This window comes from Perissodus microlepis, chromosome 4, assembly GCF_051167445.1.
Source record: "Perissodus microlepis isolate ML-2025 ecotype Zambia chromosome 4, ASM5116744v1, whole genome shotgun sequence".
Lineage (NCBI taxonomy): Eukaryota > Metazoa > Chordata > Actinopteri > Cichliformes > Cichlidae > Perissodus > Perissodus microlepis.
The window spans coordinates 17,588,921-17,605,720 of NC_140464.1; the positions used below are offsets into that span (position 1 = coordinate 17,588,921).

At 39.2% G+C, this 16,800-nt stretch overlaps 1 protein-coding gene across 1 annotated transcript; it reads right to left on the minus strand.

Annotated features, from left to right (window-relative positions):
* Positions 1 to 175: 175 nt before the first annotated feature.
* Positions 176 to 6,103, minus strand: LOC146388733 (somatostatin receptor type 5-like). Its single transcript, XM_084926220.1, has 4 exons — positions 5,825 to 6,103; positions 3,136 to 3,838; positions 2,684 to 3,022; positions 176 to 1,588 (listed from the first exon to the last, which is right to left on the minus strand). Exons 2-4 carry the CDS (start codon positions 3,799 to 3,801, stop codon positions 1,514 to 1,516), a joined length of 1,080 nt encoding a protein of 359 aa, XP_084782346.1. The 5' UTR covers positions 3,802 to 3,838; positions 5,825 to 6,103; the 3' UTR covers positions 176 to 1,513.
* Between the last annotated feature and the right edge of the window lie 10,697 nt (positions 6,104 to 16,800).

Sequence of the window (16,800 nt, forward strand, 5' to 3'; positions counted from 1 at the left end):
ATTGTATGTCTAACAGCTCTCATACCAGTGTTTACTTACTATTTGACCATTTTCCTTCATAAGAAAAATGAGACAGCTACTCCCCTTTTACTACTCCTACTACTTTTATGAATGGAAGGAATAATGTATAAAAATATTAACATTTACTATCAGATTCAATGGGAACATGCTGAAACATACATCTGCTTTTATTTAAAAAAACATAAAATCACAGTTAGTGGAATAAATGTACATATAATGCAACTTTGTAATATATTGTACAATTAATTTTGTTTAGTTAGTTACTGTTCTTATTGTCTTGGAGCAACTGTGACCATGGAGATGCAGAGTAACAGACGTCACCGTTTATTAATGGTCAAAGTAGCTTCACTATTTTTTTCCTTCGTATACGTGACCCATATACAACACATTTAACTTTCATATGCATAACAAAGCAAACTCAAATTCACTTGTCTTTTCATAATTCACAGTGCTTTGAACACAAAAAAATTCCCTTGTTCCTTTCTCACCTGTAAGGCTTTCACAAGTCCATCTGGATTTTTAACCAAGCTCAAAGTCATGACTGGTCACGTGCTTTTTGCTTGACTCATGTTACAAATATAAGACGGGTAAGTGCTGCTCAGCAGGTTTGTCCACCAGGTTGAGAATGCTGCTTTACTTCACCGTGTTGTCCACTCCAGTCTGTCAGACTGACTTTAATATGTCCCAAAAAACCTGTCACATGAAAATCCACCGTAACAGTCATGACCATTCAGCCAGCTTTACATCAATCAACAAGACAGTCACGAGTCTAGTAACAGCAGTACAAACCGAATACTGTAAATTCACAAATTAAAGAACGAACAGTGTCTGAGATAAAGCGGTACAATAGGAGCCCGGGTCAAAGATGGCGTGAATGTAAGGCTAATACCTGATACATGAATATGCGTTCAATCTAAAGTCATTAAAATGTATACCGGTATTTCCACAGAACTGATTAACTACTTTGTTATACACAGTTTATTTCTAAAGGAATGCTTTCACTTTTTCAAAAAACTTAACCTAATTTTCTTTTAAGCTGAGCACTAAAAGACCCCTCTTGTTTTTATCACAGTTACTTCAACACAGAAAAGAGTATGATAGTTGTTTAGTCCCAAATGCGCTCAGTAAGGTAAAGTCAGTACTTTCAGTGAAATGCACATTTGACTGAATTAACAGCTAACAGCACCATGACAAGCTAATAGAGGTGAGAAAGCATGGGGTCTAATAATGCAAATTGAAAATTTTCAGCATTTTGTAATCCGATGACGTTTTCTACGTCATCATGACATAAACTTATGCCTTGTATAACACAGTCAATCTAGTACAGTCTGTAAAAAATATGCTGCAATGACTTCTTTTTACTCCTTTGGATGTTCCACTCAGGAAGAAATGATCATTAATAAAGGCAGGTTATTAAATGACAAGGGAGAAAGCATCCAGGTTCCATGTGGTATCAAAACAGTACATAGTGGATCAGCTTGAGACTCAGCAGTCATTGGCCATTCACCACATTTTTTGTATTGAGAGGCTCACTGTCAGCGGTCCTGAGATCCTTCAGCTGGACGGACTATGGAGACAAAAGCAGGCACAATACTGGCTTAGAGATGCAGTAAATGCAGCAATGGAAAACATAAACATATAGATCTGGATCTGGGTAAGTATTATTACAATTTTCAGACTTATTCAAAAGTACAAGGTGATATTTGCAATTCAGAGACAGGAAGGCATTTAGTTGTGTTGACACATTCACATGCGCTAAAAAAAGTGCTCAGAAGTTTAGTGTTTCTAGGAAATGCCATTATTTTGAAAGATCTCAACACATATCTGGGCAGGAATGCAGAGGCATATTTTCAGAACCAATCTGTATTCCAGTGAAGGATTGCGGTACTCAATAATATTTCTACTTAATTTTAGCTTGTTTAAAGTGTAACTGATCATTAGACTAACCCTCAAATAAGCCACTTCAACTTCTTACTCAATGAAATAGAGATATAACGCTTGTTATGAGCTAGCTCTAACCAGACTAGAAATACAAGTGGAGGGTAGGGGTTCACGGGTAACCAAGAGGACAACATCAATATCTCCACTTTGAAGAAATATGCCTCACAAGTTCAGATGAAATGGTACCTGCATGAAAAATGCCTGAGTGTCAATGGTAAACATGTGTTTCTTGGATTCTGGCCTTCGAAGCAGAGTTGGCAGAAAAGCCACATCAATTAAAAGGAACTGCCTGAGACGCACAAATGTACACAAACAATGTGCAGATGAAGACTGTAAAAATGGCTTGTTTCAGGGCTGTTGTGAGTGTTTTATATATGCAGCCAATTTAGAAAAGCCAATTGTCCTTGCATGCATGTTTTTGCACTGTGGGAGGAAGCTGGAGTATGTGGAGAGCAACCATGTAGGCACCGTGAGAACATGCACGGATTTCACACCCAGGACCGTCTAGTGCTAACCAGCCAATGCAACCTGTAAGCTGCGGACAATAACCTAAAATACAGCTGTAATCTATGCAAAAACTTTGCACCTAATTGGATCAATAAAATGGGTTAGGTGACCCCCCACCGCCGCCACCACCACCACCCCTTCAAGTGTTAGTGTTTTACTGTTCCTATTAAAACTTTGCACAAATGCCGTATGAGAAAACAGGATAGTGGTTTACCTTGGTATCATTCTGTCTACCCTGCAGCACTTGTGCAGCTCTGGCAACATTTGCTTTCTGAAAGCAGAGCACTTTCTGGAAGCTCTCTTTGAAGTTTTTGGAGAGGAAAGCATAAAGAAACGGGTTGGCACAGGAGTTGACGTAGGTGAGGATGACCACGGAAAAGTAGATGTCCATACTGTGTTCAGGGATGATATGAATCAGGTTGACAATGTTGGTGGTGTAAAAGGGAAGCCAACAAAGTACAAAGACCAGCACGATGATGACCACCATGCGTGTCACCTTGCGCTCGGATTTGCGCCGCCTAGTCAGGCCTGCACGTTCACGTGCTGACCTCACCTGAAAAGGAAAATTAAAAGAAAGTTTTAATGAGAGCGTGAGAGCAGAATCTCAGCGGAATAACAAAAAAATGTATTAGCTAAGTCACAGGGTGGTTTTATTTGTCACTTTACCTTAATGACAATGAAGAGGTAGCAGAGGCAGACAACAATCAGAGGACCAAAGAAGCTCAGGATAGAGGTGTAGAGGATGAAGACAGCAGACCACACATCATGTGGTTCAGGCCAGCTCATGTTGCAGGTCTTAAAGTCCTCCTGTACACTTGAGAAGATGATGACTGGCAGAACAATCAGGAATGACACAACCCAGACTATGCAACTAGTTATCTTCGCCAACCTTGGTTTCCGCCATTTAACACTGCGAACAGGATAAACCACGAAAAGGAAGCGATCGATGCTCATCAGTGTCAGGGAAAAGGTGGATGCAAACTGGCTCATAGCATCAGCAGTCATGCTGATCTTGCAGACAGCTTCTCCAAATGGCCAATAGGAAAGCACGCTATTGGTCCCTATGAAGGGAATCCCCAGAATGTAGAGTTCATCTGCCACAGCTAAGTTCAGGACGTAAATGTTGGTTGCTGTGTTCATTTTTGCATAGCGGGCCATCACGTAGATGGCCAGTGTGTTACCCAGAAAACCCACGATGAAGACGATGGTGTGGATGATGACGATGACCTTGTTAAACGGTAGCAGCATGGTGGTGTTTGAGAAACTGTTAGCAGTAAAGTTGTAAGTGGAAGAGATGCTGACATTCTCAAATATCCCACTGTAGTCCTCCATCTTCAAGGAGGTAGAGCTGATGTCCACTGGAGTTATGCTAGAAAAAGTCACAAAAGAGAAAAAGACAGAGTTGTACAATTATTATACCACAAACCTAAATCACCCCGTAAATGTTTTCACTGCTGCAGATGCATTTGCAGTGCTGTTAACAATCTGTGTGCTTTCTATGAGGACGTTATCTGGATAGAGATTTCAGAAGTCTGCATACATGACAGTCACTCTCTAGCCATAAATGTACCAGAATATTATTAATGCTACTTGCACACTGGTGCACACTGACACGGTAGTGAGTAAAGTCCTGTTTGTGCACCTCTGCTGCTGCAGTGCATATATGAAAAGAGCTATAGTTTATTATATTGTGGAGGATTTATTATGCTGTAGGTTTCTGCTTTAGGAACTCCATTTTTGCTGCCCTTTGGATCACAGAGAATCAGCAACATATGGGGAGAGCACCGATTTCCTCATATTTACCAGGAGAAACTCTCCAGTGAATACTCTGAGTGAAAGAGAGAGTAAAGAAAATGCCTCCCAAGGCTCTTGAGTTCACTTCTTCTCACATATGCTCACTGCTGCAATCAAAACAGTTGCCACTTCACCAGAACAGGCAGCAGTGATCATCATTTTATGTGTTTGTGGCCAGCACAAGCGTTACGTATTTTATTACATTCGCTTTTTATATTAAAGAAAAGGGACATGATAATCTATATTGCATTTTCACAGATCTAGGAGGATTCTTCCCTTTGGTTTAATCCCCCCCCCCCCCCCGAAACTTTAATAATAATAATGGATTGCATTTATATAGCGCTTTTCGGGGCCCTAAAAGTGCTTTATAATTCCACTATTCATTCACTCTCACATTCACACACTGGTGGAGGCAAGCTACAGTTGTAGCCACAGCTGCCCTGGGGCAGACTGACAGAAGCGAGGCTGCCATATCGCGCCATCGGCCCCTCTGGCCATCACCAGTAGGCGGTAGGTGAAGTGTCTTGCCCAAGGACACAACGACCAAGACTGTCCGAGCCGGGGCTCGAACCGGCAACCTTAGGGTTACAAGACAAACTGCCATGGGGCGATTGAGCCATGTAATATAGAGAGATATTTATAAGACGTTTTGTATACTGCCTCCCTCCTTGAGTTTGATTTTTTTTAAGTGAGATTTTTTAATGTATATTTGTTTGAGGCGCTAAACTAAACCAAAACCATGTAATTCAAACGAGAGATATTTTCAAACGCTGGTACAGATGCAAAGCTCAAAGCAAAACTGCAGACTAACTTCAGCTGAACCAATTCATCAGACATAAAGAGAGTAAAAAGTGGCAAAAACAATCAACTTTCTTCTCGTAATTACAGCTTCTACCTTTTTTATGTTGTTGTTGCTGTTAAAAAACACCCCAAAACCTTCAAACTGGTATTCTGTTTCATGTTGGCATCTCAAAGTTGTCCCCCAGGCGCCATAAACGTGTCACACGATGTAAAACAACAAAGAGTAATGATGGCAACGACCAAAGCAGCCAGCATTCTAATAGTTAATAATCTGCGCACTTGTAACTGCTCCTACGGTAGCTCACTTAAATAATTTTATAACTGCCTGTTGTCGGGCGTTCCAAGCTGAAGCTGTGAAAATTTGTTGCACAAATAAATAGTGTGACGTAAATATTAACCGAAACACGCTGAAAAACACAGGAGTGACGCGCAGCCCGCAGTATTATGTTGAGAAAACAAAATATGTCCAGCCCCTGACGCCTTCAGGCTGATTTAAGCTTGACATTTTTGTTTTCCACCATAGTCCCCAGTTAAGGGAGACAGTTTAACCGTTCATATTCATATTCAATAAACGAAATCAACTAAACTACTTTAATAAATACAACTTTAAGGCTTCTTGAACATTTTTCTAAGCATGACAACGTATTTTTGCCCACTTTTGGTAAATATTAGTTAAACTGTTAAAATACCTCTTCGAATATTCTTTAAACTCAGTCTAAGTTAACATGTAATTCATGTCAAAGCATTTGCTTCCACCAACCTGTGCGCTCCCGTGCGCCTCTCCACGACCCAGCGCGTCTTAGGCACTCATGCGCTTTTGGAAACGCCAACGCTCCTTTCACAATTTCTTTTAAACAGGAAGCATCTTACTCGACTTCTCATTCTGTGCCATCTTCCCGAAGTCTCCGTGGTCCAGTCTCCATAACCAGCCACGCCAAGACTGCTGTTATCTTCGCCTCCCCACGATTTTCCTCAAGCTTCTTCTAGAGAAGAAAACCCAGTGTGCGGAGAGATGCTCTCCTGCAATGACGAGAAGGTCTTGTAGTATCCAAGACGCACTGTGAGTGTTAATGTGTGGGAAACTTCGTCCCGCCTTCGGATGAGGAAGCCCCACCCATGAGGTCAGTTGTTGGTATAAAAGCATGCATTACAGCTCTCCTTTCCTTTAATTTTTTACTGCACCGGCGATTTTTATTGCCGCCCTTTAGGTTAATGATAACATGACACTTTTACCATTATTATGAAAATAGTGGAGGGAGATGGAGCAGTGCCAAGCTCCAGCCAGAGGAATAAATTACCTTGATGGTGGCCTTGGGCACCTGAGATATTAGAGCAAAAGGAAAAGGGAAGGAAAGTGGAAGGGAGGGTGAGGGTGCACTTTTGAGGAAGACATTTGATGTTAATTGTGTGGGAAAGCTGCCTAATTTCAAGCAATTAGTTTCATGTTGTTGTCATCCAGGTCAGTGCAGCGTTAACACACACACACACACACATGCAGGCAGAGTGTGTTTGCAGAGGCACATTCACACAATGCCCTGCTCATGTCATTAGTGTCATGTCTGTATCAGGCTAAAACACCACAGAGGGACATCAGTGACTTCTCACAGTTTGAAAGGTCCAGTTCACTGGTTCAAACCAGATCAACTGTTTATAAGTAAACACTGCCGGACAGGTGTGCACAGAGGCTTGCCCTGAAGGGACAGGTGGTGTGTAGGGGCATTTAGGATACCAGGATAATGATAAGGCTCATTTATACTAAGCTCTCACCAATGCAGGCTCATGGGTTCAAATTTTATACAGCCAACGTTTTTGTTTTTGTTTAGTTTTTCCAGAACTAAAGAGCTTCACAAATGCTTTTCACTTTATAGAAGACTAAACAAATGAAAAGTTGCTAAACTGGTCTGTAACTATTAACAGCAGGACTATTAAAGAGGAGCTCAAATACAGTTTAGATGTCTAAACTGTGGCTCCAGCCAAAATCTGGTGCAGTGAAGGTTAGAATAAAGTCAGCATACCAGACATTTCTAAACTTCTCCTCAGAGACTGCATTAGCTGCTAGAAGAAAACACCTGGATCTTTCATCCAGCTGCATTGTTCTTACTGAGGGATGCAGATTTATTCAGTCTTTTTGTCGAAGGAACGCTTTGGGAAATCATTCCTTCTGTTCTTTATAAAACTGTGTAATAACTCTTCTTTCTGTGACAGGTGAACACGTAAGATTACACACACGTATTTCTGCATTATATGCAGACCAAATTTAATGCTAACCAAATAAACACACTATCATTTGAACTATGGCAAACTGTTGTCATGTATTGAAACAAACTAACCAAATTAACCCAGTTTACTATATGTTAAACTTTGACTCTCTCCTTCAAGGTCAATAGATTTGAAGGTCAAAATTATTATGATGTCATACAGAGCTGTTATAAAATGTTTCTTACTGCCATATTTTGTATTGACAACATATAAGCATGTAGAGAATGATATCTAGAGATTCTCAATATCACATTATAGGAGACATGATGTCACGTTTGACCTCTGACCTTCCAACATCTGTCATGCTATTCTTATATGTCACTACACTACAAACTTCTTAGTGTATGTTTAAAGAGCACAAAGAAAACAAAATGAAAATACACAATACAGTACTACTGCTCAAAGTCCTTGGCAGTGGTTTGCACTCTCGTAGTGCTTCTTTTTTAATTGAATTGAATTTTGTTTTTTTGTATTATACGTGTCATACCAGCATTTACTCATGAAAGCATCTTTTTTTCCCTTCATTAAACGATGGATGATCTATGAATTAGCCTGCATGAGAAACATGAGAAAGCATTTTCTTTCATGAGTAAATTCATGGTCCAATAACGGCTTCATGTAGAAAATATAAAAATGTTGAAATGCAGTTGGAAGTGAAGCATAACGGTTTCCTTTCTTCTTGATCTCTGCCTTTCTTTTTCTCATACGAGTCACTGTGGCTTACAGCGGTTGTCATGCCCCCCTGCCTTTCTATATCAAGCCTTCTCTCTGTGGGCACTGACATGATATCAGAGCGGTGTCTGTCACTGACTTTGTCTGGCCGACGGCAAAAAGCTGGCACAGATCAATGAGAGAACTATCTCTAGGTAAATGGAGCGATACTTATGTGCTTGGAACTGGAGGAGCTCTTGACCCAGCTAAATCAATACTGAACCTCTGGTTATAAAGAGGAGACAGAGGGGATGAGTGAAAGAAAGAGGAAGACAGAAGAGAGAGATTAATCAGATGATGTCCAAAGTGGGGATTGTGTGTCTATGTGTTGACAGATATATGTGTTTAACTCCCTCTAAAATCACCTTGGCAGAGCTAAAAACAGCTAAAATTCACAGAATCTGAAGTGAGCTAGCTATTTGGAGTGACCTTCTTGACATACAGCACCCAGGGGTAAGAGTTTTGTTTATTATCTTGTGGTCTGATTACATCACAGTGCAGTAATGTCATAAGCTTTTATGCAAGTTTAATTAAATTGTATTATAGAAACTGGCCTGTGCCTAGTGGTAGGAGACATGACAATCTTGATCCAACAAAAAAAAGCCTGCATTTATTTACTTTCTGCTTCAACTTAAAAGTGATTTAAGAGTGATCACCAGGCCACCTGTGCGCATTTGCCTTTGTTACAACGAAGGCAAATAATGAGGCTGTTTGCCTCTACACAGACTTCAAATGGAGCCGATGACTGTGGTGACCTTAACGTGCACGGTGTTAGCATGTGGGGACAAGCAGCTCTAGCACGTAGATCTTCTGACATTGTGCTAAAAGCTAACAAGGTTTACCTGGATTCAAGCAATCCCTTTGTCAAATGTGTGCCAAGATGAGAGTTTTAACAAACATTTTATAATTTGACACGTTCCCTGCTAGTTTAAAACCACCAGCAAGGCTAAAGTATCTAGCTAATGTGAAAAGCTGCAGTATTTGCAGTTATTACGGCACTTCCTGAACTTTACACTTTAATGAGGCAGTTCCTGATTTTACCAGATTTAGTGTAATTCAATGAAATGCCGAAACTGTTTGTTATTGAAATAAATAAATATATATTCAAAAAATGTCTGAAAGGAGAAGTATTACACAACAGAGGAACAATTTGATTCAATTATTTTCTTTTATAAGACAGTGCTTAATGGCTAAGGGTGTTTGTGGAGTAACAGCTTCCCCTAGTGGGATTTCAATATTTTTCTAATAACCATGGCCATCAGATATCAGTCATTCATAAAGGCCTTTTCTTTTAATAAAATACTTCCAACATATCTATGCAGAGATGGGTTCATCCACTCATCCAATTTATTAACAACTTTTCTACTGCAGGGTCATGGTTTCAAAGTGATCACTGATTAAAAATTTCAGATAAAGATAGTTTAGTTAAATTATTATTTTTTTGACAAAACTGATGCATTTTTATGTTATACAATCAAAAGTACACCATCGCTCTGAGGATTTATTAGATGTTTTTGTCTGTATTTGCATGTCACACCACTGACAAAAAACAAGTTCATAAATCATTTGACATAAAGACAGACCTTGAACTTAACTCAAGTTATGGCCTATTCAGTGTTATTTATACTGCACCAAATCACAACAGCAGTCGCCTCAAGATGCTTTATATTGTAAGGTAGACCCTACAATAATACATACAGAGAAAAACCCAACAATCATATAGAATAGAATATAATTCAACTTTATTGTCATTGCACATGTCACAAGTACAAGGCAATGAAATGCAGTTTGCATCCATCCAGAAAGTGCTTTAGCAACAATATAGATATATTACAAAATATATATTAGCAATAATTTAGATATATAGATATATTACAAAAATGGGTCTATTATAGGTATGAGGGTATAAAATATGGGTCTATTATGGGTATGTTACAATGTACACGGAATGAAGGTATGTTATGAATATGCTATAACTATAAGTATGTACAGGCTGTAGTGAGTGTACAAGCTATGTATAGGATATAAATGTGAAACTATAGAGAAATATGAAATATGAACTATACAAGTTATAAACAGTTGTAGAACTATAATTATTGTATAGAATGATTGTCTATACAGCATTGACAGTAGTGCAGTTTAGATCAGTGAGATATATGGATAATTTCTACAGTGGTTATATAAAGTGCTAGTGGTTGTGAGTGGTGGTTCAGTCCATGTTATTATTGTTTGTATGAGGGTACAGTTGGCCATTTGTTTGTTTTTGCTCAAATGTGTGTGTGTTCAGTTATTGGTGGTTGTGTGTGTGTGTTCAGTTATTGGTGGTTGTGTGTGTATGTTCAGTCCATGAGTTTAATGTGGGTCCGATGTCAGGAAGCAGAGTGACCTCCTATGAGCAAGGACTGTGGTGAAAGTAGGAAGGAAAAACTCCCTTTTAACAGGAAGATACCTGCAGCAGAACCAGGCTCAGGGAGGGGCGGGGCCATCTCCCACAACCGGTTGGGGTGAGGGGAGGAAGACAGGATAACATTGTCTCTGTCCACGGTGCAGTGGGTTATTAATAAAGTAGTTTTATATATGATATGAGCCAGAGCTGAAGTTTTGGGGAAGTTTGAATATTTTATGATCAAAGATAAGACCTGTTTTACTACTACTACCAATTTAAGCACTAAAATTTACTACTGGTTTCACTTATTAAAATAAACATCTTCCATGAAGTGGACAGTGTAGTGATATTTATTAAATTCTGTAGCTCATAACATCACCTTCTTCCACTGCTTGTCAACCACTCAGGCGTCAAACCCTATATTTTTTCGAGCCTTTACAAATCGTATAGTTTGAGAGGATCTGAACACAGGTCCATGTTCCCTTTCTCATTATGCTAATAATAACAGTGCTTAATATTCCTTCTAACAAAAGCCCCTTTATACTTTACCCTGAAGGGCAAATTAGAGGAGTTAATTAGGAAAGACTGAAAGGCTAGATTGTATTATCAAAATAAGCCAGTTTGACAATGATAATTATAACTTGTCGGGACACTAGTTTTGGATGCAACAACCAATTTCTAAAACGAGACATGTCACTAAGCATTTAGGCATCGTTTGGCTTTTACTGGAGAGACAGTGTCAGCCTGCATTCATCTTCCCCCCTGGAGAATTGAAGGATCTACACAAAAAGGAAGCAGCTCAGAATAACCTCTGCAGAGAGGTGTGTATGTAAGAGAGAAATATTAAATGAATGAATAAGCCATGGCTAAACTGAACTGACTCAAGTTGTTTAACAAAATACATGAGTCTGTGTTCCCCGACATTCCCCGACAAGACAGAAGTGTCTCCAAATCTGCTTTAAAAAGGAGTAAATGACTTGCATTTGGTTTTTCTTTTATATAGAGATTATTTTTTTACACTTTAGTTGTGGTATTTGATTTGCAGTCACCTGCCTTTAATTTGATGTACACATTAAACTGTTGTTTATCAAAAATATCTAATCAGCCAATCACATGGCAGCAAATCTGTACATTTAGAAATGCAGATGTGGTCAAGAAAGCCTACTGGGTTTCAAACTGAGCATCAGAATGGGGAAGAAAGGTGATTTAAGTGACTTTGAGTTTGATGTGCTGGGACTTTCTACACAACCATCTCTTGAGTTTGCTGAGAAGTCTGAAAAAGAGGAAATATCCAATGAGCTGCATTTCACTGCGCAAAAAGGCCAAGTTGATGCCAGAGGTCAAAGCAGAATGGGCAAACTGCTCTGAGCTCATAGGAAGGCAACAATAATTTAAAAATCTAGTTGTATGCAGACGAGCAACTGTGAAGCATATAGGCTACAGCAGCAGAAGACCACACAAGGTGCCACACCTCGAAGGTAAGGGGTTTCATGTTGGCACAACCAACATGAGCCATCCGATGTTGCACTTATAATTCAGGTTGTTGTTGGTGTAGTATAGAGGATATTAGCGCACTCTGGGCCATTTAGTACCAGTTGCAGATTGTTTAAATGCCACAACTTACCTGAGTATTATTGCTGATCATGTTGATCACCATTCCAAGCCCTTTTGGGATGTGGTGGAACAGGTGATTTTTATTATGTATGTACAGCTGACAAATCTGCAGCAACTATGTGATCCTATCATGCTGGTATGGCAGCTTGTTGAATCTATGACATGTGTTGTAAAGGAAAAAGGAGGTCTAACCAGGTACAACCTGAAAGCACAACTAATAAAGCAGCAGGTGGGTGTAGTTATTATTCTCATGTTTCAGTCTTATTAAAGCTCCATGTTTTTGTGATTTCAAAAAGTGCTGCAGAAATAGTATTTCTTTTATATTTGGTGATAATTATTAAGAAGGAGGTATACAATAATGTCTGAATTTAACTGTATAAATGAAGCAGCTTTGAAAGCAAGTTAAAGGGAACAATTGAGGTTGTGCCCGTGAAAAGGTTTTGCTTTTCAGTGTTTGATGAATGTACTGCAGGTTGGTATGAAAGGAAAGGAGCACGTGTCCCCTCTAACAAAACCCTTTAAAAAGCAGAGTCAGTTGACGTTAAGATGAGTAATTCCCAACAATAAAATTCAGTCATACTATCCACATGTTATCATTAGCAAACTTTCAGGCTGACTTTCTGCTTTGACTCTGGGGTGGTCTGCACGTTCATCCCTTTCCTCTCCAGGACAGGAAGCCTCTCATCTGCTGCTCTGATGGTCTTTCCTTTCTCTTTCCTGTCAGATGCACCTACCTCTGGCGCTTCTTACCTCTTTTCTCAAGGACCTCTTTTGAAACACAGATTACCGTGTTTTTTTTCCACATCTAGTTGGGAACATAATTCAATAAATCACATAACAATTCGGTCTAGAAAGTTCAGCATGGGGACAAATGAATTTCTGTGCTATTGTCTGAAGAACACTGTGACGGCCACATAGCAGTGATTGATCTGAATATTGCTCTGTGATGATGTGACGAAGAATATGCCTCACGCGAACACATACACACACACGGGTTTACACAAATCTGCCACAATCAAATCTACCAGCTGGGCCATGTTACTTGCACACGAATAACTGGGTTAGCATAATTTTATTGCTGACATGCTGACATAGAGTAGGCCTGGATTTTTTGCTTAAAATTAATGTATGGCCTAAACCCTGTGCGTAGATTAGTTTTCTCTGTGGCTGTACCAGTGCCTGTATTTATCACATACCATTTGGTATGTGATGTGTGGTTCAGATTGTTCTGCCTTGTTAGTCCCAGAATGAAATATTCTTGCAATAGCATGCCCTATGAGATTAGCTGGACATACAGATCACCAGTTGCATTAAACATACATGCTGTGTTAACTCATACTGCTGACTTTCAGCCTTCTTTCACAGCCAGAATCCCTGATTTTGAACAGTCACATGCACGCTGATGGACAATCAGTCGACCTCTAGCTCAAGCTGAATATACTCATCAAGCCTCCAGATGTTTTTTTTTCAGTCTGACTTTTTCAAACGTGTCTCCTCAGTGCTGATACAAAGAGAACATTTCTTGTGTTGTGTAGTTGGATTCTGGCTGTGCATGTGGTAAAATGTCTGCATTTTGAATCTGCAGCTGCAGTCTCTTTGGACACATGAGACAAAAAAAATGAAGAAAGAAAAAAAAAAAACCTGCATGAAGATACAGCAACTGCTTTTTTTAAGCATCAAATATGTGCCTTGAGTAGTCTTCAGTTCAATATTTTGGCCATAAATTTAAATGTAATTTAATTCAGCTTCCATTCAGTTCACTTCGGTTGTATTTATTCATTTAGTTCTAATTCACAAAACACTGACTTTATAATGTGAAGTAAAGATCTTACAATATTAGGTCAAGGTGAAGTTTATTAGGAGAACTCAAATCCCTTAGGAGCTGCATTTGGTGAAACTAGAGAAGAAGAACTCAGCAAGGGACCGCCAGCAGAACCAGATACAGGGTCTGCTGTGATTGGTTACACGGTAAGGAAAAGATTAGCTGGAGAACAGAGCATAGAGACCAGGAGCAAGAAACACACTTTAGGTGTTGGTGACAAATATATTCATCAACAGCCAAAACTCCTTAGTAACAACTTAATGAAGCTGACAAATACAGCAATAAAAATGTTGCAAGAACTGTGTAGAATATTTATTATACCTTAGTAAACACGTGGGATTTAAAGTGTTATTAAGCAGGGGTGTATTCAGAAGGGCGGCATGGGATGGCACCAATCTGTCCTGAAAAATGATTAGCCCTCCCAGGCCCCGACTCCTCCCTGACTGTGTGGTTGCTTTAGGCTGTTGTGAGTTGAGGGGCAAACTGATTGCCGAAATCTCAGTCAGGAAAAATCCTCCAGTGATTTCTTTGGTTACAAGCTATTCTGCACTGACAGTTTGAATGGAAGCGATAGACCTGTGTACAAACACTGCCCAGTTACTCTCTGAGGAGGAGGAGAGAAACTATAAAAAGTTAACTTGAAACTGGAAAAATTGCACATTTTGAAACATGTTGCATAAACTACAGGCAAGAATGGCAGTCTACTAACAACCACACCAATCTCTCTGAGGTTTTTGGTGCACCACCTTCTTTGCAACTGATTTGATCCAGAAACCTCCAGAAACCACAGCCAACCAATCGGGGGTGAATGCACTTGGTTCCCTAGCAACAAGCAAATGGAGCACAAACCTACCTCAGTAGCTGCAACATTAAAGAGATATATACACACCAAACATCAATAATTATGATTCAATAATTTAATGTATATGATTCTGAGTGAGTATTTTTATGTGTTCACTGTGCACTTTGCGCACTATAAGGCTTCTTAAACTGAAACTGTTTGTTTCATTTTTCAAAATAATAATTCAGCTTAAGATTGTGTTAAATTCTTTTGCACTATGTTTTCTATGGTAGTTTTGTGCTTTAATAATTAAATCTCCTTGAACAGTTGCTTTATGTTATCAACAATACTTTGTTCTCTTCCGTATTACTTTAGTATTCCAACTAAGAGTTAGAACTAGTTAATGATTACCACTAACTCTGCTGGTATTTAATGAGCAAACACACAGGGAGAAAGCGTTGGTTGATTTAACCACACTAAACATAACACCTCTTTACATAGATGCTTTGAATAGTAAATACAGTCACAAAATACATTTTACTGCAACTCCTTTTAATAAGGAAGGCACTTTTTGGATGTGTTGTACAGTGTACTTTTTCATACCTCTTTTCCCCCCTGAAGTGGAAGAAACTCGTGAACTGTTGATCGTGAGTTGTCCATTCAGTAATCTAAATCAAAGCACACCTTACAGAATCCAATTTACTGTCACGTCTGGCATATATAGACGATTTACTTAAATGTGGTCTTTCCTTCTGACAGACTGACATGAGAAGAAAAGCTAAATTTCCATGCTTCACTTACTCTATTTGACCCAAGCTCACTCACACAGATTGGTATACCGGGCAGCACAATACCTTTGGGATTACGTGTAAGATCTGGATGAAGCTGTTTTAAAAGAATTAACTGAGGTCCTACTTTTTGCTTCCTGGCTTTCCAGGCCTGCCCAGCACATCTCGAAAGAAGAAAGAAAGGGGAAAAAAAGAAAGAAAACACCTTCCAACAAATCCAACTTCATTTTCTTTTTTGGCTTTCCCACGTATCCCACCAAGGTCTGGAAATTTCTTGCCGTCTCACTGTTGTCTCTGCTTCATCTCCGCCTTTAGAAAAAAAAAAATCTTTCCCTGTATTTCTCTCATTTCTTCCAGCCCCATCTCAGTGACAGGTCTGTTTGCCTTTCAGTGTTTATATTTTCCTGTTTGTGCTGCACACAAAGAATTTTGGTTTTATTATATATTTATCTGCAACACTGGCTTGACATTTAGGGAACAAAATGTCGTCTTTATTATATAATTCAAGTGACCACACCCGAATAGCAGAAAGTCTGGGAACATGGAAACAGTTGTTAGTTCAGCACAAACAAAATAATACTAGACTTTTGCTTTCACTTTTCTATGCAGGATACTTGGTTCTACATGAAGGTAACAATATCGACCTTCACCTTTGAAGGAGATACCGTTATCTAAATGTCGATCTGACTGTACTGGCATTTATATTGGCCAGTAAATGAAAATTAAAAAGTAACCAAGGGACTGGAGAAGCACCCATGCAGCACGAGTCTTCATGCCGAGAAGTTTGACCAGCAGAGGGCATTCAGTAACTTTCTTGTTGGCAACAGGAAAGTTGCCACAAACACAACAACCAGCTGACTGGCCAGAATGTAAACAAGTATATAAACTACAAACAGCAAATGTGCAGTTATTGGCTGAAATCTGTTTACATTTATATCATCCAATGTTGGATATCAGACTTTTTAACTCAGCAGATATCGGTATCGGCCTAAACAAATAACATATCAATCAGGCTTTACGCTAATACTCAAGAGTAAAGTGCATCAATAACATTTTGCTCTTGGCCTTCATTTTTTTGAAAAATAACCACCCTGTTTATTATATAGTGAAATGTCAACTGTCAAACTCTTCCTTTCATCAGAAAGTTGTGACACCGTCAAGTAAAAAGATGAATGTGAACACACCCACCTTTATTTGGCATATAATTTGACTACACGATGCAGCAGAGCTATAGATGACCTCAACATTATTACCTGTACTGTTCAATCACCTCAGGATCCAAAGTTCCACTCAGATATTTGTTTTGTTTTTAGATCTTACGACAGTGATACCACAGATCTAATCATTAACTGAGTATGTTTTGGTACTTTACATT

Bases quoted from the DNA above. Each gene is read 5' to 3' on its own strand.
- LOC146388733 (XM_084926220.1), bottom strand. From the start codon at position 3,801: ATGGAGGACTACAGTGGGATATTTGAGAATGTCAGCATCTCTTCCACT. The intron at 3,023-3,135 runs GTAAAGTGACAA...TTTCCTTTTCAG, and splicing joins ACCTCTTCATTGTCATTAAG to GTGAGGTCAGCACGTGAACG. The intron at 1,589-2,683 runs GTAAACCACTAT...TTGTCTCCATAG, and splicing joins GTAGACAGAATGATACCAAG to TCCGTCCAGCTGAAGGATCT.